Genomic DNA, 23,962 nt, shown 5'->3' with positions numbered 1-23,962 from the left:
ATCACATCACAATACTTAATAGGCAGACTTTGTTTATGAGGTGGGTTGTGATCGCCTTCTGCAGTCATCAACATTGTATCTAAAGAAAGCTGGGTAGCTATTTTACTGATCTCAGGATGGAAGGCTGGGTCAACCTCATTTCTGTGGGATCAAACACAGGTGGTGAGCAGAACTTTGACTGCAGTACTTCAGCATACCACTATGTGCCACAGGGCTCGCAATATATTGCAGCTCATTACATGACTCCATTTTGCCTCATGCAAGGTTCCACCGAACTTAACAGGCAACAGCACTGCAGCAATACTTTTGTATAAAAAGTGCTCCCCAGTGACAGCGGGCACTGCTGCAGATAGCTCTGCTTTCTGGGATCAGGTGTGTGGTTTGAAACGTATGATTCCCCATGCTCTGAATACTCCCATTTGACCAGTGTGAGGGTTGCCAACTTCTGGAGAAATGGGGGTGGGGAGGGCAGCGTTTGGAGAGGGAGCTTAACAGAGATGGGATGCCATAGAGCTCATGCTCCAAAGCAGCTGTTTTCTGCAGGGGAACGGATCCCTCCCATCTGGAAATCAGTTGTAATCCTGGGAGAAGTCCAGGACCCATGAAGAGGCTGGCAGCACTGCCACCTAATTGAGGACACGCAGAGGAATGATATGGGTGACTACAATTACAGTTTGCAGTGAAAGGGTATAGTTTCTTTTGGATGCATCCCACTCTTGAGAGCACATTTATTTACTTCATTGGTGCCCTAGTTTTCTTCCCAATGGGGAACCCAAGGTAGCTTCCATTATTCTCCTGTCCTCCATTTTATCCTCACAACAACCCTGTGAAATTGGTTAGGCTAGTACTGCCCATATTAAATAGAATGGTATTTAGGAGGTGCAGTGATCAGGTCCAAACGAAAGGGGGGAAACAGAGATCCAGGATCAAGAGCCACAAAAAAAAAGGAGTCAAGACAGCATCTCCTGCGGCCTGGAAAAATCTGCTTTTCGCTATATGGTAATTCCATCTGTTTCCAGCTGTTCCGGGATCTCTGCGCTCGCCTTTCCCCCTTTTGCCTTTCAGTTCACTAGGCCCGCATCTGGAACCAGTTCGGCGAGCAGCTGCTGCTGACGCCCGACTCATTGTTGGTTACCTGAGCTGGGGAACCACGTGAGCGCCACATCATCTGGGCTTGAAAGTCAGAGAAAGGAGGAAGCAGGAAAAGAAGGCGCCCCAACCACGGAAAAGGGCTCGCTTCGATTCGCCAAAAGGCTGCCGAGGTGAGGGGCCCGCGCGCCGGAGTGTAAGAAGGAGGGTCTTCGACGCAGCTTCGCCCCGGGCTGCTGGGGGCCGCCTGGCTCATCGGTTACTGCCTTCCCGCCTCCTCCTCCTGCTGTTGGTGCCGCTGGTGCCGCCGCCACGCGCGCGCCCGCCCAGGGGGACCCGCGCGCCACTCACCCGCGACCTCCGAGAACCCGGCAGAGGAGCCGAGCGGCGGCGGCTCGGCGGCGGGCTGGCGGGCTGGCGCTCGGGGCGATGCTGCAGTCGCTGGCGGGCAGCTCGTGCGTGCGGCTGGTGGAGAGGCACCGTTCCGCCTGGTGCTTCGGCTTGCTGCTCCTCGGCTACTTCCTCTATCTGGTCTTCGGCGCCGTGGTGTTCTCGTCGGTGGAGCTGCCTTACGAGGACCTGCTGCGCCAGGAGCTGCGCAAACTGAAGCGGAGCTTCGTGGAGGATCACAAGTGCCTGTCGGAAGCGCAGCTGGAGCGCTTCTTGGCGCGCGTCCTGGAGGCCAGTAACTACGGCGTGTCGGTGCTGAGCAACGCCTCCGCCAACTGGAACTGGGACTTCACCTCGTCCCTCTTCTTCGCCAGTACGGTGCTCTCCACCACAGGTAAGGAGCCGACCTGAACCAGCCCGGGCCTAGCCATCCCACCCTTCACTCGCGGCTTCAGCTTGGGGCCTTGGAGTGTGCGGGTGAAGGCCTTAGCCCCGGCATCTCTTTCTGGCATTTGTCCCGTGCTAGATGCAGAGTACTTGCCGCTCGCTTCCTTTTGCCTCACGGCCCATTGAGCAGCGTTTGGAAAGAAGAGCTCTTCCAGAACAGAGCTCGGCCTGGTTTGACTTCCAGTTAGGTTAAGCCTCGCCGCCTTTCAACTTAGAAAGTATTCTGCTATCTCCTAGACACCTCTCTTCTGCCCCGTGTAATTCCTGTTCGTGCCCTTCTAGTTTCGCTATACGGGCTCCCAGCCGAGCGCAGGAATTTATAGAGAAAGGCTTAATGGGTGCCAAGGTTCAACCCAATCTGTTTTCAGTACTTGCTATGAGTTCTGGAATGTATGAAGATTTAATAAAGAAGATGCCTCTGAGAATACGCAGAGTGTCTCGCCTTCACTACTAAACAAGTATATATATATGAGGTACTGGGAAATATATTTCCATTTAGGCCAAACTATATTAACAAAATTTGAAATAAACGGTATCATTAACATTGATTTATATTTTTGCTTTAGTTGTGTAAAAACAGCCTATAACATTAATGTGATACAAGAGTGGCATAGAAGCAATTACAAATTGCCAAAAGAAAGAGATGGGATGAAAATGGTATTCATATACATTAAAAAATCAACAATAGTATTCATATACATTAAAAAATCAACAAAAGAACCCCATAATCATGCATTCCTAACTGACACAGATTTGCCAAAAGGATAGAAGGTAACAATGGGCAGGAATGTAGGCCATAATTATGCATGAAGTTTAAAACTGAAGTTGACCTATATCGGTCAATGAAGTAAGTGTAAGAACTGCCCTGACTGTATTATTCATATCATTTCTAAACCGATCTCACCCACATTTTATCCCACACATGTAGGTATAGCATAGCATAAGAGGCAGTCCTTGAGAATTCCATTCCCAAATAATTCAGGCTATAAAAGTCAAGTCCAGCATTTTGAATTGGGTCCAGAAGCTCATCACAAGCCAATATACTTCTTTCACTACTGGGATAGTATGCTTCATGTAGTCTATAGTGTTCTTCACATCTAGATGTTCATAGCCAGATAACAGCAACAATGTCAGTGCTGCATTGACAGGTCAGTGTTCACCCAGCAATGCCTACAGGAAGTCAGGTAGTGCTTATGTAATTTTGTTCATCATTAAAACAATTCCTGTGTTTTGCTGAGAGTGGTATCTTACGGCAGTTGTGCATTCTTGCAGATAACTGATTGAGGTTTGGTTCCTCAGTTAAAGAAAAAAATTGCTTCAGGGATCATCTTGACGAAAAGTTTGGCAACCAAAAAACAGTATCTCCTTTATCTTTTTCTTAGATATAATGTAAAGAGAGTGGTTCCAAACTCGAAGTACAGTTTTAAATTTTGAGATCCTGTCAGAAAGAGATTTATACTCCAGTCCAGCATGTAGTGATTTGTGTAAATCTCATTTAATTTTAGCGGAATTTATTCCTGCCAGAATCATTAGATTCTTAGGTTATATAAAAATTATTGATGCATTTTTTTAGACAAATGCTGAACAAAATAGAACAGACCCTATTATCAGGATGGCTTGAGGCCCATGTCACAATATTTGGATTAGCTGAAGTTAGGAAAATCAGAAGAAGCATTCCAATTGTACATTATTTGTAAGGTGATATTATATATGTAACACTATTTGTAAGGTGATATTATATATGTTATGCTGTACAGGGATTCTTAATGTTTGTGTTTTGATGGCAGGTTTTGACTATTGAACAGTGTTTTGGACATCTGATTTCCATGTCTGTCATCCCCTGTTGAGGGGGAGGGAGGAGGAAAGATATGATTATTTTTTCTAGTTCTGTTGAGTACTTTCAGATTAAGAATGAATCCCCCAATTCTGGAAAACTCAAGAATAATAAATGCATTATCTTTTGATTTCTTGTATTCATTTCAAGAACATTCATGGACTCTCAGTCTATCTGCAGAGGTATTATTTGAATAAGTTTTAAAGTGTTGTCAGGAAGGTCAGTTGCCAGCTTTGCCCTCTTGCTTTCCTTAAGTACTGCAGAGAGGATACTTCAAAAGGATAGTAACAGAAAGAGCATAAACTTTTGTCCCATATTTTTGGTTTCTCTTTTCAGTTAACTAGAGAAAATACTTTCAGCTAAAATCCACTTGAAATCCTATTTCAGTCAGCTGATTTTCCTTATCTGAAACATCCAAAGTCAAAGGGGTTTTTTTTGCAAGAACTGCGAATCTAATCTGGATTCCATTAGATTAGAATCTAGACTAGAAAAAATATTTTCAGTCTTTATGTGACAGAACTAGAAAATTTAGAAGTCTCATATCATTATCATGAGAATACAAGTTCTGCAAGTCTTAAAAATAGAAAATACATCAAAATGCTGATAAGGTGGCTGAAAGAAAGTTAGCTTCTGTGCTTCTCTCACTTTCTGAATAACATCATCTGCTAAGGACAAGCAAGTATTACATTTCCTGTTGCAGTGGAAAAATTGATTGTTCATCACGTGTAGCTGAAGGGGAAATGCACACCCATAACTAATTCATCAAATATTCACATTCTGGATAGCTTACTTGTGTGTTGGTGGCTATTCTGTTGTGTGCTGTGACTTTTAGTGTTTTGGATGTATGTTCTGCAGTTCAGTCTGGGGTCCTTCATCCTAAATCAGGTTTCCCTTCATTCAGAATACTTGCTCTTTTTTCTCTGTCCCATAGAAACCCTGAGGCTACAACTGGATGTAGCAGTGATACTTGTGGTTGAAAGGTCAGGACCAGAGTATGAGATGGAGGAAGTAATCCAAGTGATTTCTCTTGCACCATCAAGTGAATACTGGAAGATGAATCTAGAGGTTTCTGAATAGTTGAATTAGGTAGCTTTGCCTCATTTATATAACATGGGGCTCCAACTGCAACAGTTTGGCTATTGTGGGTTGATAATGTCAAAGCATCTTAAAAATCAGTTTCAGTCTGACTAGCTTGCTTACCAAAGTTTGAAATAGAGGAAAAAACTGAAATGAAGAAAGTAACCATCACAAAATAATATGTAATAGTTCCTTTCACCAGATTAAAAAAGATTCCATGTGTAACGAACAGAGATGCTGTCAGTATTGCTTTAAAGGAAAGAAAAAATAGCTATACTTGGCTAGAGACAGAGTACTCGTTGAACATGTAGAAAATGAGTCACTAAAAATTCTTAACAAGTTTTGTGTGTGTTTGTGTGAATATGAGATGCCTTTAAAGGCTGATTCACTGATCCAGAGCGAGGATTTAATTTTCAAGTGATGCTTGGCAGGGCTTTGTGATCTTTAGGAGGTTCAAGCTTCTCAGAAAGCACTTATTTCCATTATACCCAAACTGGTACAAGAGAGTCATTTTAAAAACATGAGTTATAACCCAAATGCATTTAAATCAGCATTTCCTGCTTTTGGTTGACTTCAGAGAGCAAGAACTCAAACTGGTTGTTTTTTTGGTTGAGTTCGTATTGGTAGGTACTGGTTTTTAATGATTTGTTTGATTAAATGCTATAAATTCTTTGTTGCAATCTGCCTTGATCCATATTGGTTGAAAAACAATATTATATATATTAAAATGAAGTAAAATCCTATGCAACCATAATTGTTAGGAAAATGATGGTACAGGCACTTAATTCTTAATGGTATATATATGTCACAAGTCTATCTATACAAATCAGAACAGTTTACTTGTGGCACCAAATCACCTTTACAGCAGTTATTTCATATATATATCAGAGTAACGTACTATCAGATGTAACTTACCTACCCATTTCTTCTTTTTAAATCAGTAGGTTAAGGATTCTTCATGGTGGTAGTGGTTAAAGTACCAGCTTATGACCTGAGAAACCCAGGTTTAAATCCCCACTCTGCCATGCAAACTTGAGCGGTGATCTTGGGTCAATCACACACTCAGTCTAACTTACCTCACAGGGCTGTTGTGAGGATAAATTTGAAGCCAGGATAATGACATATGCCATTTTGAGTGTCCACTGAGGAGAAGGATGGAACATAAATAAAGTTAGAAATAAATAATATTATACCAGTGGTCTTCAGCTTATGGGTTGGGACTTTCCAATGGATTGCAGAGCCCTACCTCTAGATTTTGATTTCCTATAGAGTTGTCTTTTTTTAGCCTTTTGCATGTATAGAAAACAAGAATGCCATGCCTTCTGCCTCTGTATGCATAAATGGGGAGAGGAGCAATAGGACAGAAAGAGCCACTTATAGTGCAATCCTAAGGAGACATACTCCAGTCTAAACCCATTGAAATGAATGAAGTTAGATGGGATCATTCTCCTTAAGATTGCTTTTTCCTGGTTCTGATTCTTCTTCGTTTATTCCTTACTACAATATGCTTCCTCGTAAACCACTTGTTTTTCCTGTCCCAACTTTATTGGCCTTTTGCCCATAGTCTGGGCCTGGGAATCAGTGAAGTCATAATTGCAGTCCCCTGCTTCCTTTCACATGACTCTGATGCCTTCCTGTTGAATGCTTGGACCCACATCCAAATGAATCCTAATATTCATCACCACTAAGGTAGATATGATGATGTGGGTTTTCTGGGAAAATTAGAATTGGATTTGCCTGAAAAATAATCCAGTGCCCTAAATAGAGCACAATATGATTTAGGGTGGAGTTTTTTTAAATTGTGTGTTGTCAACAAAGTTTAAAAATACCTTGTCATTTTTATGTCTTTCTAGGAACTACTTGAACTTAAATCTTTGATTAAGAAGAAAATCAAGTACAGTTTAAATATTATATTCAGATTCAAAGCTTTATGTTAAAAGTTTTTTATTAGAATAGTATGTGTATTTATTAGAATAGTACATGTAAAAATTTAATGACAATAAACAGTGCATTCCCTTACATTGTTCATTTTTTTTAAAAAAAGTGAAGGTACTAAAAATGATACTTTGTTTTTAGGACACTCAAATAATTGTCATTCTCCTGTGTGCATCTGCCTGGCTATGTGCTCTGAGCACCCAAAAAATAAAAAGAAAAGGAAATAACACCACAGCACATAGCACCAAGCCTTTATTGGCATATAGAAAATGGAACCATTGCTTGCAATGGCCCTGTTTGTTGTGAATCCATTGCTGTACATATTTGGATGAAATGGCACTCATAGTCGCTGCTAAAGGGAAAAAATGTACTTGGAGGACGTTTCTGAAACTATGAGTTATCACACCGGTTGGCAGCAGCAGAAATGAGACTGGCATGACGCAAAATGGGAGAATGGGGGGCAGGCAGGAAAAATGAAACAGTTGGACGCCTGTACTGTTCTTTCAGTAGTGGGTTCAACCTGGGATTTTTCAAAAAAAAATCACGATTTTGGTGTTTTTAAAAAAACCTGGGTTGAGAGAAATATAATGGGCCGATCCCGCTTTGGGGGAGGGACCCATGTGAAGTTCTTCCCCAAACCCTTTGTCGCCCCATTATATTTCTACCGTGCAGAATTCACCTACCATATATTTGTAACCTGTGTATGGTAAGTGGTGAGGATTAATTACTGGATGCCAAAGGATTAGCAAATGTTCTCTGGTTTCTGTATTGTTTTAATTCTTTGTTGTGTACCTTGCATGGCTGGCATCTCTACATCAGTCATTCTATTTTCTTGCACTTTCATTACTGGATTTTTTTAAAAAAGTTCCTTGTCACTGTTGGCCAGCAGCAGCTTTTGGTTGACTTCAGTGCCGTGAAGAGGAAATGAACAAAATACTCCTGTCAGAGATGGAAGCACACAAGACTCTTTGCATATCATTCCTACCCCTACCCCATACAATTTATGCAGCTTATGTCATACACAAGTTTTTGGCTGCTCATCTAAGAAGAAGAAATAACTTGCCCCAACTGTATAGTGCATTCCTAAGTAGGTAGGTATCTGATTTATTAAACACATCAGTAGATGGCAATGTATTGCTCTCAAGCAGTTGACCAAATCATGCTGCGTGTGGGTTGGTGACAGATGCCGTTCACCAGGGTTATAAGCCTGTTCTGCATTAATTGTTCCTGCCCTTTGTTCTTCCCAAGCTGAGTCACCATCCTGCACAGGTGTTTCACTCAGCAGGAGCAGCCTTCACAGCTGGCAATCTCTATTTTCCAAGTGCTTGGATTAATTAGGATAAGCTTTAAAAATGGTTGCACTTTTGTAAATGATGCTAAAGAAGGGAGGGCGGGAACCCATATTCTTCTTCAAAGAAATACTCAGTTCCATATTTTGTGGTCAAATTAAACACTGCTAATTAACAGCTTCATATTAACATATCAAGCTGGGCCCTCTTGTTATCTATGGTGAATCATTTTATACTTTCTTGTTACAACTACTTTTTTAATTGGAGAAAAAATAGCAAATTAAATCATTTTTACTGTATTTCCTTTTAAATTAAATGTTACACATCTGAATTTTCAGACCAGAGCAAACTCCAGACTGAAGAAAACAGTTTTGTCATATAATTTTAAAGTTGTTGAGGTAATGAAAATTCTGTACAATAAGAATAATTAGCATTTGTATAGCAGGAGCTCACTCTGCAACATGGCTCACCTTCACAGGAACCCAAAATATAGCTTTCACTTCTTAAAAAAAAGAAAAAAAAAAAAAAAAAGGGGAATTTACTAGAATTCTAAAAGGGGTATATTAGGGAGGGTTAAGGTAGGTTTTTTTGCTTCACAGAATTCCCTGCACACCATCCTGCACAGAAAGAAGGGGTAGGAAAATATTTTTGTGGTACTAATGGACTTCTTACAGATGATTTGCGAAGAAGAAAATAATAGGTGTGAACAATTGCAGTAATCCAAGTGCAGGCTATGTACAGATTTATTCCAGTGCAGTATCACAGTCATCCGAGGAGCTCCTATGTTTATTTATTGTTTATTATTATTATTGTATTTATGCCACTTCATAATAAAAGTCTTGCAAAAACTAGTCTTTGCGCTACAGACGCTTTATGGATAATTAATCAACATGTCCATTATTAGTAGTATTAAAATAGCTTCATTTTTGTTATTCAAATAGACTTTCTTATGCTGGCTGTTGATCTCTTGCTTGAATTTTGTCACATTGTGGCTGTTCAAAGATTCAAGAGTTTTTCACATCAGTTATTTTGTTGTACTTGTTATTTTGTTGTACTTGTAGGACTGCCTCTGTACATGAACTCATTTGACAAGTGAGGGGGAGGGGTGGCATGCAAGGGAAGAGAAGTGAGGGAGGGAAGAGAGTGAGGGGCGACATGCAAGGGACGGGAGGGAGGGGCCAGGCACCCTAGATTCCCTGAATACTGCGGTTACAGTTAAGAAAACCAGGCACGCATTACTCAGGAGTAAGCTCAGTAAAGCAACCGTGACATACTTTCAATGGCTGCATCGCGCCACTCAGAGGGTTTCCTCAGAAGGGACACCCATTGCCACCAACCAAACTTACTCCCAGGTAAAGGATCATGACCAGCCAATCTTCATGTTGCAGATTTGTGGATGAGGCAGAGAGGAGCTGGACCGTGATTGAAGGCATTTGTTATACAGTAGGCTTTCTGAAATTAAGCAGGTTTGCACCTGGCTAGTGCTTGGCTAAGAACTTACCTGCATGGACTTCCAGAGTGAAAAAAGGTAGAATATAAATAAATTAGCTTCCCCTGTCTCCTAGTAACAGGATTTGGGGGCACATTTCTGGCTGTCATGTGATGAGGAAGCCAGAAAAATCTTGTGAACACAAGAACTGAAGATATTCAGAAATTGTAGTGTGGATCCAAACCCATAGCTTCTAAGGCCATTTCCTCACTTTAAAAAAAAAGCAGAGGCAAAACGGTTTTGTAAGCTTCGGGTGTTTTTGAGCGTGCAGTCACGCTCCCCACTGCAGGTAGTCGTGCGGGGTTTCCCAAAAGGCGCTGTTCCGAACAGGAACAGAAATGACGCACGTTGAGGGGTCGCGAGGGCAGCAGAATAGGGGCGGTTGCATTGTCACCGCTCTGGTAGTGGGGAGTGCCGCTGGAACCCGCGTCACTTGGAGCGAGTAGCGCGCAACAAAAGGTGAGTGGGGAAACGGCCTAAGAGTTTCCAGTAGAGGCAAGATGTAAACTGAAGACCTGACTTTTCTCAGTCTCTGTGCTGATCCAGCTCAACCTCTTTCCAAACCCACCCTAGAGCACTTTTGTATTTCTTGTAAATAGGGCCGTAGTTAACTACTGTTTATTGATTTAGCTGTGCCAGGTTGCTGCTAGCAACTGAAATAGCTTGTTAGTAGGAGCTTCTCCTTGATTCAGTTATTTTATTTGTTTGTTGCAGATAAATCCTGCTTGAATCCTTCAAGGTTCTTCTCAAAGTCTTCTGCCTTCTACCTTTCTGGCTGATTAGTGTTTATTGAGCAGAAATTATGTCCTTTGCCTAGATTTGTTTTGTAATGTCATGTAGTCAAGTTCAAAATTTTTATATTTTGAAAGTACGTGAATTAATAATTTATCTTGCAATAATTTTTCTGTTAGCAATTCTGATGCCCAGAAAGAGTTCTAATAAAGGGTGATAGTTTTGACAATATATTTACATTTTTGAGTGTTCAGATATTCATACTTTTGGGAGTAAAGCAAATAAATAATTTGATTTTCATTGTGGTAAATACTGTACTGAAGGAATTAGATCCAGTTTGTGAGTAAAGTGGTTCATACAGGGCTTGTTCAATTGAGTTTCAGGAATCTGAAGAAAAAAGTACCTCAGAAAATGTAGAAACCCAAGCAAATGACTTTTCTCCTAGTCTAAAGATTACGTTATTGGAAAATGTTTTGCTAAGTTTAATTTTTGCTTTTAGATTAACCAAAGGATCAGGGAAAGGATTACAAAAAAGCTGGCAACCCCTACATATGTGTACGATTAGACCGTAAAGGCTCTATGGCCGTGGTGGCGAACCTTTGGCACTCCAGATGTTATGGACTACAATTCCCATCAGCCCCTGCCAGCATGGCCAATTGGCTATGCTGGCAGGGGCTGATGAGAATTGTAGTCCATAACATCTGGAGTGCCAAAGGTTCGCCAACACTGGTCTAAGCTAATGGCCACAGTTCCATCCTGTGGGATTCAGAGTTTTGACGTACGTGTGTGTGGTGTGGGGGGAATGCTTCCTTTGGTCTGTCCTGACCCTCTGGCCCAGCAACCTGCTTTGCTGAGGTCGTAGCAGCGCTGTGGGACAGACTCCCCCACCCCTCAAACTCTTTTTTGCTCTTCCCTTTTTTCAGGATCGAAGAGGAACTGGGGAGCAAGGCCCGCTTTGCCGGCAGGAACTTCAGGAACCCACGTGTCAACTAAAGTTCTCGGGGCTCAAGACGAGGCACCCCACTCCAACGGTTGCATTTGAAAGCACTAGTCACCTAATTAGAGATGCCCCCCACCACTAGACAAGAAAGGCAGCTGATGGATCAAGATCTCCTCTCTAGATGGGGACAACGTGGTGCCTGTCTTTCTCATCTCTTCCCCACCGTTTCAAGTTTCACCTGTGGCTTTTCAAAGCGCTTGGCTGCTGCTTTTTTCCCCTGTGGACAGACCCTCTTTTGCTCCCACTTCGCCACCCCTTCGGGGAGGGTTTCAATCTTCCATGCAGAAGCCCAAGAGGGAAAGAGAGCAAGTTCCAAGTGTTGCTAGGGCACAGCTTTTTAAAGCTGCCACCATCTTTCCCTCCTGCCTGGGGAGGGGACGTGCAAGTCCCCTCTTTCTCCTCCCCTTCTCCCTGCTCTCTCCCTGTTTAATGTGTGAGGCCCCGTAACTTGCCGTGCAGCCTGAGGCCCCTGCAAACCGAAAACATTAGTTCTCATGTGACGTAAATAAAAAAAAGAGAAACCTGTGTGTGTCTTGGAGTTCTTCTTGGAAGGGTGGGGTTGGAGGACTGTCTTCTTGTCCAGAGGTCCCGAGAGCGTGAAGGACACTCAGAAGTCAGATGTCACATGCTTACATGCTTCCTATTGTTTAATTTCCATGCACCAAATAATAGGTTGATGTGAGATGTGGATTTTGAATCCACAAATCATGTGCCTGCAACCTTGGTAATTTAGAACCTTTGCTAGCTTATGGTGATTGATGGCGGCTAGTTATTTTTGGGGAGTTGTGTTTAATTTTTTAGGCTTTGACAAATACCAGCCTGTTGCCTGAGAGAAAATTGCTTGAAGGATGGGGGGGGGGGGGGGGGAGGGCTTGCCTCCAGCAGCCTCTGCTTCATGCAACTTTTATTTTATCCCTGAGGGCTGCTTGACAGGGAGAGGGACGAAAGAAGACAAACCACCTCCCTGATTTGCACTAATGACTGTTTTTACTAGCCTTTCAGTTTCAGCAAATTTAAAATGCCCGTTGCTTGCAAGCTGTTCACCGAGAAATGTTCAGCGCTTTTGCGTGTTCACGGAGGCAGTGTGTTGGTGGCAATCTTTTTTTGTGGATGGTGCAGTTACAGAGCAGCTGTGCATGCAAGCATGGATTTCCATTCAGAGTCACTGTGTTTGTTCCCCATCCAGAGTGGTACCTCTGTTAACGTGGGCAGCCACAGTGCTTGGCTAAGAACTTACCTGCATGGACTTCCAGAGTGAAAAAAGGTAGAATATAAATAAATTAGCTTCCCCTGTCTCCTAGTAACAGGATTTGGGGGCACATTTCTGGCTGTCATGTGATGAGGAAGCCAGAAAAATCTTGTGAACACAAGAACTGAAGATATTCAGAAATTGTAGTGTGGATCCAAAACCCATAGCTTCTAAGGCCATTTCCTCACCTCTTTAAAAAAAAAAAAAAAAAAAAAAAAAAGCAGAGGCAAAACGGTTTTGTAAGCTTTGGGTGTTTTTGAGTTGCAGTCACGCCCCCCCCACTGCAGGTAGGATGGTCGTATGGGGTTTCCTCAAAAGGCGCTGTTCAACAGGGAACAGAAATGAGGCACGTTGCGGGGTCGCGAGGGCAGCAGAATAGGGAATAGGGCGTTGCATTGTCACCGCCTGTAGTGGGGAGTGGTCCGCTGGAACCCGCTGGGCCACTTGGAGCTGCAGTGTAGCCAAGCAACAAAAGGTGAGTGGGGAAACGGCCTAAGAGTTTCCAGTAGAGGCAAGATGTAAACTGAAGACCTGACTTTTCTCAGTCTCTGTGCTGATCCAGCTCAACCTCTTTCCAAACCCACCCTAGAGCACTTTTGTATTTCTTGTAAATAGGGCCGTAGTTAACTACTGTTTATTGATTTAGCTGTGCCAGGTTGCTGCTAGCAACTGAAATAGCTTGTTAGTAGGAGCTTCTCCTTGATTCAGTTATTTTATTTGTTTGTTGCAGATAAATCCCAAGCTTTGAATCCTTCAAGGTTCTTCTCAAAGTCTTCTGCCTTCTACCTTTCTGGCTGATTAGTGTTTATTGAGCAGAAATTATGTCCTTTGCCTAGATTTGTTTTGTAATGTCATGTAGTCAAGTTCAAAATTTTTATATTTTGAAAGTACGTGAATTAATAATTTATCTTGCAATAATTTTTCTGTTAGCAATTCTGATGCCCAGAAAGAGTTCTAATAAAGGGTGATAGTTTTGACAATATATTTACATTTTTGAGTGTTCAGATATTCATACTTTTGGGAGTAAAGCAAATAAATAATTTGATTTTCATTGTGGTAAATACTGTACTGAAGGAATTAGATCCAGTTTGTGAGTAAAGTGGTTCATACAGGGCTTGTTCAATTGAGTTTCAGGAATCTGAAGAAAAAAGTACCTCAGAAAATGTAGAAACCCAAGCAAATGACTTTTCTCCTAGTCTAAAGATTACGTTATTGGAAAATGTTTTGCTAAGTTTAATTTTTGCTTTTAGATTAACCAAAGGATCAGGGAAGGATTACAAAAAAGCTGGCAACCCCTACATATGTGTACGATTAGACCAGAAGAGTTTATGAGAGTGAATATATTCCATGTGGATTACATTTCAATCAGCCCCTGCCAGCATAGCCAATTGGCTATGCTGGCAGGGGCTGATGAGAATTGTAGTCCATAACATCTGGAGTGCCAAAGGTTCGCCACCGCTGCTCTATGGCATCTTCAGAAGTACACTCCAAAAAGATTGCATGAACTCTGAAGTAGGGTTTTTACAGCTTCAGTCCTGCTATGTATAAGAGCATTCTCACTAACATCCTAAGTTATGGATGCAGGGGGTCTTTTCAGTGTGTTGGGTCATAAATTATAATGAACAATAGCAAATGTAAACAGGAGACATTTTTCTTGCACACAGTATAGAATTTGGGTTTGTTGGAATAAGTGGAAAGCGCAAAGCAACATTGTTCAGTTTAGGATTCAGAATCTGATCCTTTTTATCCAGCAAGTTTAAAGGAATTGCTGGAGTCACAGTAACTCATAACCACCACCTTTTCCCCAGTTTCTTCTCCATGAGTAGTGCGAATTCTTCCATACTGAGTTGCTAATTAGACTCCTACATAGCAGTGGTGTAATGGTTCATCCTGAGTTGACACTGCATGCTGAGCTCATATATAATGCAAGCTGAGTAGGAAAAGCAAGAGCTGGTATCATTCTTTCCCCTTAGTGGTTTCTGTTTTAGGCAAAGGAGAACATATGATACTGCAGCTGATATTACTTACACATGCATATAACAGAAGTATATTCAATACTGCATTTGTCAAGGTCATACTTTTAAAAAAGTATATCATTATTCATGCTTTTGCAGCTATAATTTCTCCTATTGTAAAGTATCTAAACTGAGGTAGATGATTAATTTCTAAGCAATTTGATGTTTGCCTATTGTCACTCTTTGAACTTTCTTGCAAAAGCTAATAAAGCACATCTAGGAAAATACTAGAGAGTTCCCAGAAACTCATCTAAGTCTGTTTATGCACATTCAATAAGCATTCCGAGGTATTTGTATTGCTCAATACCAAATCTGATGATAGCCCTTATTACAGTCACTATCCTATTCCTATTTTGTTGCTGCCTGTACTGCAGCTGTAGTACTCCATCCACTGTGGAACTTAATTTGGAACTTGTGTTTTCTTAAACCATGCTTTTACCCACTGTTGGGGGACAGGGATGCCTTCTGTGAATTCTACAGTTCTACAGAGGAATCATTGAGTCTGTCATCTGCACCTCTATAACTGTGTGGTTTGGTTCTGCAACCCAACAAGATCGATACAGACTTCAGAGAATAATTAGAACTGCAGAAAAAACAATTGCTGCTAACCTGCCTTCCATTGAGGACCTGTATACTGCACGGGTCAAAAAAAGGGCTGTGAAAATATTTACTGACCCCTCGCATCCTGGTCATAAACTGTTTCAACTTTCTATCCCTCTAAAAAACGCTGCCGCTAGCAGAGCAGCAATCTGCACACCAAGACAACTAGACATAAGAACAAGTTTTTTTCCCTCAATGCCATCAACTCTGTTAAACAAATAATTTCCCTCTATAATGTTAAACTATTTATTATATATTTATTATATAATTACTGCACTACTTTTTTCATCATTCTTATTACCCATCTCCTCCCACTTATGACTGTATGACTATAGCCTGTGCTGACATTTCATTTTAATTCATTTTATTTTATGATTTTACATTTTATGGTTTTGTGACTATTGATTGTTTCCTGATTGCTTACTAGACCTATATGACAATCATTAAGTGTTGTACCTTATGATTCTTGACAAATGTATTTTTCTTTTATGTACACTGAGAGCATATGCACCGGAGACAAATTCCTTGTGTGTCCAATCACACTTGGCCAATAAAGATTCTATTCTATTCTAGTGATTTTTCTCTTATAGCTTGTTCAGGCATTTGTTTTCCTTGCCTTTCAAGGACTGGAGTTTCATTTCCTCCTAGGGGCATCATTTCCTCAGCAGGAGTGAAATAATGTTGGGGAGGGTTCATGGGTTTTCTCTTTTGGATTCCTTTCTCAATCCCTAGAGGGGGTAAAATACTATGCTAGGACTGTCCAATCTTTCTTCCTTTTTTGTTCACTTGTTGAAGGGGTATGTATTTGAAGAAAGGGATTCAACCCCCTGTCTTGTATGAGAAAGTCACTTGCTTCTGTAGGAGGAGGCCAAAACAGCTGTTCTGTAAACCCCTTAACAGCATTATATGAGGGGTGGCTGCCATTTCCTGATAATTGATTTCACCCATGGAATACTCTTTGCTGGGATACAGATCTGGAGCCAAGGACGTAGGTAAGGGTGGGGGGGGGGGTTCTTTGGTTCAACCCTCCCATTACATGTCCGAAGCTCCACCCCCTGTTTGTGGGTTTTTTGTTTTTTGTGTGTTTTTCCAGTTTTTGACCTGCAGGGGATGCAGTTTTTAGGCTAGAAACACCACAATTTCAGGGATGTTTTGGGAGACTCTCTTGATGACACCATCCAGGTTTGGTGAGGTTTGGTTCAGGGGGTCCAAAGCTATGGACTCCCATACCCCATTGTTTCCAACGAGAGCTAATAGAAAATGGGAGCTACCCTTTTGAGGGTCCATAACTTTGGACCCCCTGAACCAAACTTCACAAACCTGGGAGGTATAATCAGGTTAGCATCTTACTGGTACCACCCAGGTTTTGTGAAGTTTGGTCCAGGGAGACCAAAGCTATGGACTCCCAAAAGGGGTGTTTCCAATGGGAGCTTATAGAAGATGGGGGCTACACATTTGAGGGCCCATAATTTTGGACCCTCTGAACCAAACTTCACCAAACCTGGATGGTGGTATTAGGAGAGCCTCCTAACAATGCCTTGAAAGTTTGGTGCTGCTAGCTTAACAATTGCACCCCTGACAGCAGGTACCTCCCCCACAATTTCCCCAGATTCTCCTTTTAAATCCACCTCCCTTTAGCATGGATTTAAAGGGAGAATCTGAGGTCCCCAGTTTAAACATTGAAAGTGATGCTGTTTCAGGGTGGGGGAGAATACACCCCCAAACAGCATCATTTCAATGTTGTTTTAACTGAGGCCCCCAGATTCTCCCTTTAAGGTGAATTTAAAAGGAGAATTTGGGCTCTCTAGTTTAAACAGCATTGAAAGTGATGCTGTTTGGGGGTGGATTCCAGCATCACAGTGGCCGCCCATGGGGAGGGGGTGGGTGCAAAACTCAGATTTTGCACCGGGCTCAATTTTCCCTATCTACTCCTCTGCCCAGAGAGAAGGGCAGAAGGGTTTGCCGGTTGCTGGCTGGGAGCCCAGCTGGTGGGGGGGGGCAAGGGAGGGCGTGGCAGGGGAATCTGCTGTCCCTGGCCTCAGATAGCTGCTTTTATAAGCACTGAGGCCGAGGTCGGGGCTTGGGGAGGCATGTCCACACCCCCAGGGATGGGTGGGGGTGTGGCCCTGCCCCCCGAACCCTCCTAAAAAATCTATACCTATGTCCCTGTCTGGAGCAGCTACTAGAGACAACCCCAGAATTAGAATTCCTGCCCAAATTGTTGTTTTGCTGGAGTTTTGTAAAAACAATAGACCAAAAAGAAACTGCCGTTATATCTTAATTAAAATTAAAGGAAACTGGAAAGGAAACTGTAGGTAGGTCTTTCCTCCTGTTGTTTCCAGCCAGCACCAAGACAGAGGCTCACTCTCTCTGAATATGGATATTTTGTTTCATCATGATAGCCAATAGACATTGCTAGACCTGTCCCCCCATGATACTGTCTATCCTGTTCTAAAAACATCTGAACTTGTAATCCTTATTACATCTTGAGGCAGAAAACTCCATTAAGTTAGTTATGCATTGCATGAAGTAGTATTTTCAAGCTACATTTCAGTTTCAAATGTGACTTTCCTCTTTTCCCATGTGAGCAACTTCAAAGAAGTTCTGTGCATAGTTTTTCCTAGCCTCTCCTAGCAAAATAAAAGTGTTTGAAAAAAAGGTTGAAAAATATTCCTTTTGATTTCAAGATTCATTCGTGTTGTTATCTGTTTATTATTTATTTAGGAAATTTTATGGCACCTCTGTAGAGTCCTCCTCTGAGGTCCTGCTCAGGGTAGCTTACAAGTAAAAACTTCATAAAACATAAATTCATAAAACTTGTGAGGAATGCAAAAACAGCATAAATAGAGTCATAAGACATATCAGACCAGAGGCAGACCATAAACAGACAAGTTGATAACATTGCACAATTACAAGACTGAGTAAAAAAGAAATGTGTAGTGACCCTACACTTGGTGGTCACTACCAGAACCAACCCTGATAAGATTGGGCTAACCTGGGTTATCCAGGTTAGGGCATGGAATAATGGAATCAATCATTGTTGACTTAATTCTGCCTTGCTGCAGAAGATGAAGACTGAGAGGCTGTTCTCTGTTGTAAAACAAAACAGGTCCAATGTCATTTTAAAGATTAGCAACATTTTTCCAGCATGAACCATTGGAGGTCACAGCTGTTGTGTCTATTTTTAATTTGAATTTCATTTCTATGGTGTGCCTGTTTTTCTAAGTCCCATATCTTCTTTTCTTGTTCTAGGTTATGGTCACACTGTGCCTTTGTCAGATGGAGGAAAGGCTTTCTGCATCATCTATTCTGTCATTGGAATCCCCTTTACGCTTCTGTTCCTGACAGCAGTGGTGCAGCGCATTATAGTGTACGTCACCCGGAGGCCTGTGCTATACTTCCACATTCGATGGGGTTTCTCAAAGCAGATAGTTGCCATCGTCCATGCAGTGATTCTGGGCTTCGTTATTGTTTCATGCTTTTTCTTTATCCCAGCAGCAGTATTTTCTGTACTTGAGGATGACTGGAACTTTCTGGAATCTTTTTACTTTTGCTTCATTTCTCTGAGCACCATTGGTCTTGGTGACTATGTTCCAGGAGAAGGTTACAACCAGAAATTCAGAGAGCTGTACAAAATAGGAATAACATGTGAGTAACATGTATCAGTGCAAATAATAGATACTAACTGAAAGCTTGACAGAGCTCCGCTATAAGTTCTTCTGCCTCTGTAAAATTAAGTTCATGTAGCAACAAATAAACATCCAAAAGTAATTTTTGTAACAGTTATCAAACTCCTTTTAAATTTGTATGAAACATGAAATTAATATTTATTTCAATGTAACACCTGGAATGCCATCATAAATTTCTGCTGACTGTAAGGTGGTGGGGAGATTTTTTTCCAGTTCCTCCCTCCTGCTGCAGACTTCAATTAATTCCTCATTCTGTTCCAGAGGGTTTCCTATTTTTCTGATGTAGCATTTCATGGATCATTTTGAGATACAGGAAGAAGTGGGAAGGAAGAAAGTCAGAGGTGGGATCCAGCAGGTTCTCACCAGTTCCCGAGAGTGGGTTACTAATTATTTGTGTGTGCCGAGAGGGGGTTACCTATTCGGTCTGCTTTTCTGTTAGAAATTCCATTAGGTCCAAAAATCATGAAGTCCTGTTGTTTCCTATGTGGCTGGTTAGCGAAGGTAGAAAACGGGATAATTCTCCCTGTTGGGCTGTTTTAAAAACAGTTTTAGAAATATGGTAAAGTTCCTTGTTTAAGGAAAGTATCCTTCTTTTGATTTCTAGAAACAAAATTAAGTATTTGAAAGTATTAAGTATTTGACAGGCAGTCAATTAGAGGAGAAGTAGTTGTTTCTGTTGGCAGTAGACGATAGGACTTGCTATAATGAGTTTAAATTATGGGCAGAAAGATACCAGCTGGAAATTAGGAACTTTTTTTTTACAGTAAGAGTTTTTTACAGTAACAGAGAAATTATTAATGCCCCGCCCCCGGAATGCCCGGCCACGCCCCTGTCATGCCTCGCCCAGCCCCATTGGTGCTACGCCACTGTTTGAATCCCACCACCATGGGAACCTGTTACTAAAATTTTTGGATCCCACCACTGAAGAAAGTCCTGTTCCACTGGTGGAAATGCCTTCCGTTTGCAGATATTTTCTGTACTTGAGGATGACTGGAACTTTCTGGAAACTTTTTACTTTTGCTTCATTTCTCTGTGCACCATTGGTCTTCATTTCTCTGAGCACTATTGATATTTACCATCTGAGGTCCTCTTCTGTATTCCAAAATCATAGTTTTGGCAATCAAATCTAAGTAGAATAAATTGGAGTCCTAAGTAAAGACTATGGGAATTAGTAATTTCTGGACCCCATCTGTAGTAGACATTTCAAGGACCATGTGCTCTTATTATAGTGTATTTGTGCAGTTTTGGATTACTCGTGGCAGCTACTAGGTTACATGCATTTTATAGGATCATATGAATTATTGGAAAACAAATCTATTGACAGCTGCTAGCCATAACTACATTCAGTGCAGTGTGCCCCTGAATACCTGATGCCAGTGGACAACCATAAAATTTCCTAGTGCCATCAAATGGCCATTGCGAGAAGTAGGACACTGAACTAGATGGTTTTTCTTGACTAAATAGTTTCCATTAACCAGAGACATCACATAGCCAGAGGCATCTTTTTCTGCACCTGCCTTCAGGAGATAGTTGACATCCCTAACAACCCAAACAAGCAGCCATATTTTGAGATCATTTCCAGCACTTCCTTAACCCCCTTGCTATGCTCCATGCTCATAGATAATAAACGCCTTCCATCTCCAGCACATGTAGTTCTGGCACTTAGCAACTTTCACAGGAGAGTGTCTAATCCCTTTCCCCCTTTTTTGCAGCAAGATCCCACCTCCCTTTGCCAGTATCTGCCTTCTTCTAGAGAACTAGACTATGCATTACATGCACATGTGTGCAGCAAAGCCCCAACTGCAGTTTTTTAAAGAAGCAGCATGGAGCGGGTTGAGCATGTTCTGTTCCTTCCTGTTCTGCTCCTTCATTCAGAATACTAATGTATGGTTAAAGCGCACATGATAAACCTTCCTTGCTGAAACATTTGGGAATGTCTTGAATTCAGTGATAGAACAAACCTGAAAGATAATTTATAAAATTAATAACATAGCTATCCTAGGCTGTTTATTAAAACAGAAAATGAATGCTTTATGGCCCGCATTTGGTAGATGCATTGTGCCAGAAGTGTGCAGAACACCTGACAGCCCTGAAGTACAGCAGTCTTGTAGACTGAACCGGTGTCATACAGTAATTAGAGGCATGTTTTTGGATGTGGGAAACCCAAATTTGAATCACTGTTTAGCTCACACGCATGTGGGGTGACTGCATATATCACAGATTCTGTCTGTCCCACCTCACATAGTGACTAAAACATTATTTTTGGGAAAGGACAGGATTGAAATTATAAATCAATATGAATGAAACAGATGATGAGGATTACCCATAAGTCCTTTATGACTGAAATGTTTCTACATAATAGATCCACCAGTCAGAAAGGTACATCTACAACATAAAACATCTCTCCATGTGCATGAGAAACTTAGAAATAGCTTTCAGCCCAAACTGTTCAGCTTCTTGCACATTAGTATAAACTTGTACTGTTGTAGCTTCCATTCTGTCAACTAACATTTCAAACACTTTTGTCATTCCTTTTTAGGTTACCTCTTGCTGGGACTCATTGCAATGCTGGTTGTTCTAGAGACATTCTGCGAACTTCATGAGCTCAAAAAATTTAGGAAAATGTTCTATGTGAAGAAGAACAAGGAAGAGGATCAAGTTCGGATAGTAGAACATGACCAGTTATCCTTCTCTTCAATTTCAGATCAGGCAGCATCCATGAAGGAAGATCAGAAAGTGAATGAACCTTTTGTGAGTCCTCAGCTTGCACTTAACTGTGAAGGCTCTATAAACAATTAACCAAGGGCTTCCATTCCAGTATCAACAGTGCACTTACATTCTTGCAGTTAAAACTAGCACCATTAGTGAAACTATAGAGGCAGGAAGGCTAATGCTACATTATTAAGTATTTGTTTGGAATAATTTAATAAGTATGGGCCAAATTAGGCTTTCTTTAGCTGAATCTACATTCTGAGAACATTAGTGGAATCATGGTATGCCGCTGGGAACCCCTAAATTCATGGTGTATAAAGAAGTAGGTGGGGCTAGGTTTGAAGAACAGTTAAGTTCTCACTTCCATAGGCTGTTGAGATCCCACCCCCACTCCCCAAAAAATGTTTGGCAAAGCAGAAATATTTTGACACCAAGTCCAGGCTCTGGTTTTGAATGGGAAACAATGAGATTAAAATAACATGTCTGAAAAGAAACCCTCTTCCTTTGCCCGTAGTGTGAGTGGGAATGGCACGTCAGCCTGGAAAACAGGAACAGTTTTTGCAAGGTCATTGCCGTTTAGTGAAGCCCTTTAATGAGCAGTCAGTGCACGGCATGTCATTCCTGTCCTTCTGCCCCACAGAGTCAAGAGCTGCAGGCAAAGTGCACAGCAGCAGTTCTAGGTAGCCTCTCTCATTGTGATTTTTGCATTCAGCTCATCACCATCAAAGGCTGACTCAAGAAGGATTGGAACAGTCTGAAGTGTGTAATGAGTTGAACATGGATTTTTTGTATACTACCCACACTTAGAAGTATACTCCAGTCTATAGTCAACACTGAAAAAGAATTCTGTATCTGCTTTCCGTAGAAAATCAAACTGGGTGCTTTATTTCTGGCCTTAATAACCTAGCAAGAGTGTGTGCTGCAGCTGATTTCAGTGGACGCAGGATCAGGGACCCATAAGCACCAGCATACACGGCATTGTAGTAACATAGGGGAAAGCCATCTTCCTTTGCATATAGACACATCCTTTGGCTCTTTCTTTATCCTATAGGATGTTTCCCAAACAATTTATTCCTCAGTGGTTACAGAATTATGGTAATATTTATGTATTCATAGAAAGTGAATAGTTGTAAACAAGCCGAATACTGTTTAGATTTTTCATGAGAAAGGCAAACATACTTGAAACTCTTATCACCTAAAAGCACTGTATATGAATTAAGTTAGTACTTAGTGTTATTAAATAGTTTTTATACCTCTACTGGAAAAAATTGTTAAATCTGCTTTAAAGCTTATGTGAACTGAAATTTATATTAAGAAAACAGAGATGCTTTATAAACTTGATTTGAAGCCTATTGTAATTGCATGCTGTTCTCTGAGTGGCTATTTTTGTACAGAATAAGTTGGTTCTATTTATAATGAATGTTTAACTACCATGTTCATAAATATATATAAATATATTTATACAATGTACATACATTGGAGATCACCAGAATTTAAACTGACAACTTTGAAATCATTAAGATTTCTGCCCAGTGTTGTCAATCCCCAAGTGGGGACTGCAGATCTCCCACAATCAGAAGTGGCCTCCAGACTACAGAGATCAGTTTCCCTGGAGAAAATGGCTGCTGTAGAGGGTGAGTTCTATAGTATTATACCTGAGGTCTCTCCCATCTCCAAACCTCACTCTTCTGAGACTCCACTCCCAAATCTGCAGGCACGTCCCAACCCAGGATTGGCATCACGGTCTCAACTCCCCTCATGATTTCTCTAAGAGAACAAATAGCTCCAAATGTGACACTAAAAACAATGACTTAAATTTTGACTGACTGAATGTGGAAGGATAGGACTGTAGAGCCTCAACTCTCAGATTCTTGTTTGTTGTATATCTAGCCAGTGATTTGAATGCTGTGTTCTTTATTATACCATGAAAAAGAAATTTGTTTTTCACTGAAGTTCTGTGAACAGTTGGTACATGGAAACAGGTGAGATGTGTGTACTTCAGGGTACAGCTACACTCTGAGCAGTATGTTATGCATCTTAATGTAGCAATTGACAGATTTTTTAAAGTGTGTTCAGTTGCAACGACAATGGACTTTAAAGCACAGAACTGAAGAGACAAGCTGAACACCACACTGCATTATGTATTACCAAACAGCATTTTAGATTTTTAAAGTTAAATAAAGTGTGGTTCCAATTCTCTTTTGTGTGTGTTGTGTGATGGTCAACTATCCAGAGATACTTGATGGCAACAAATGGCTATGCATTCACTCTCAGGCTGCAGAATCCTTCTCTTTTCTCTTACTGAATAGATCAATGGAGCTGACAATTATCAGTATGATCAGAAGCAGAAAACCATCAGTTTCTATTCACAGATCATCCCCCCAGAATCATGACGTGTGTTCTAATGAAACAATT

At 41.3% G+C, this 23,962-nt stretch overlaps 1 protein-coding gene across 1 annotated transcript; it reads left to right on the top strand.

The window, feature by feature from the left end:
• Positions 1-1,080: 1,080 nt before the first annotated feature.
• Positions 1,081-23,744, top strand: KCNK1 (potassium two pore domain channel subfamily K member 1). The gene is made up of 3 exons (XM_048486182.1): positions 1,081-1,873; positions 18,399-18,794; positions 21,375-23,744. The coding sequence occupies exons 1-3, from the start codon at positions 1,519-1,521 to the stop codon at positions 21,632-21,634; spliced, it is 1,011 nt and encodes a 336-aa protein (XP_048342139.1). The 5' UTR covers positions 1,081-1,518; the 3' UTR covers positions 21,635-23,744.
• The last annotated feature ends 218 nt before the right edge of the window (positions 23,745-23,962 follow it).

This window comes from Sphaerodactylus townsendi, linkage group LG01, assembly GCF_021028975.2.
Source record: "Sphaerodactylus townsendi isolate TG3544 linkage group LG01, MPM_Stown_v2.3, whole genome shotgun sequence".
NCBI lineage: Eukaryota > Metazoa > Chordata > Lepidosauria > Squamata > Sphaerodactylidae > Sphaerodactylus > Sphaerodactylus townsendi.
The sequence above is the reverse complement of the archived record's forward strand: the minus strand, read 5'-3'. Positions and strand labels throughout refer to the sequence as shown.

Bases quoted from the DNA above. Each gene is read 5' to 3' on its own strand.
- KCNK1 (XM_048486182.1), top strand. From the start codon at position 1,519: ATGCTGCAGTCGCTGGCGGGCAGCTCGTGCGTGCGGCTGGTGGAGAGG. The intron at 1,874-18,398 runs GTAAGGAGCCGA...TTCTTGTTCTAG, and splicing joins TACGGTGCTCTCCACCACAG to GTTATGGTCACACTGTGCCT. The intron at 18,795-21,374 runs GTGAGTAACATG...ATTCCTTTTTAG, and splicing joins GTACAAAATAGGAATAACAT to GTTACCTCTTGCTGGGACTC.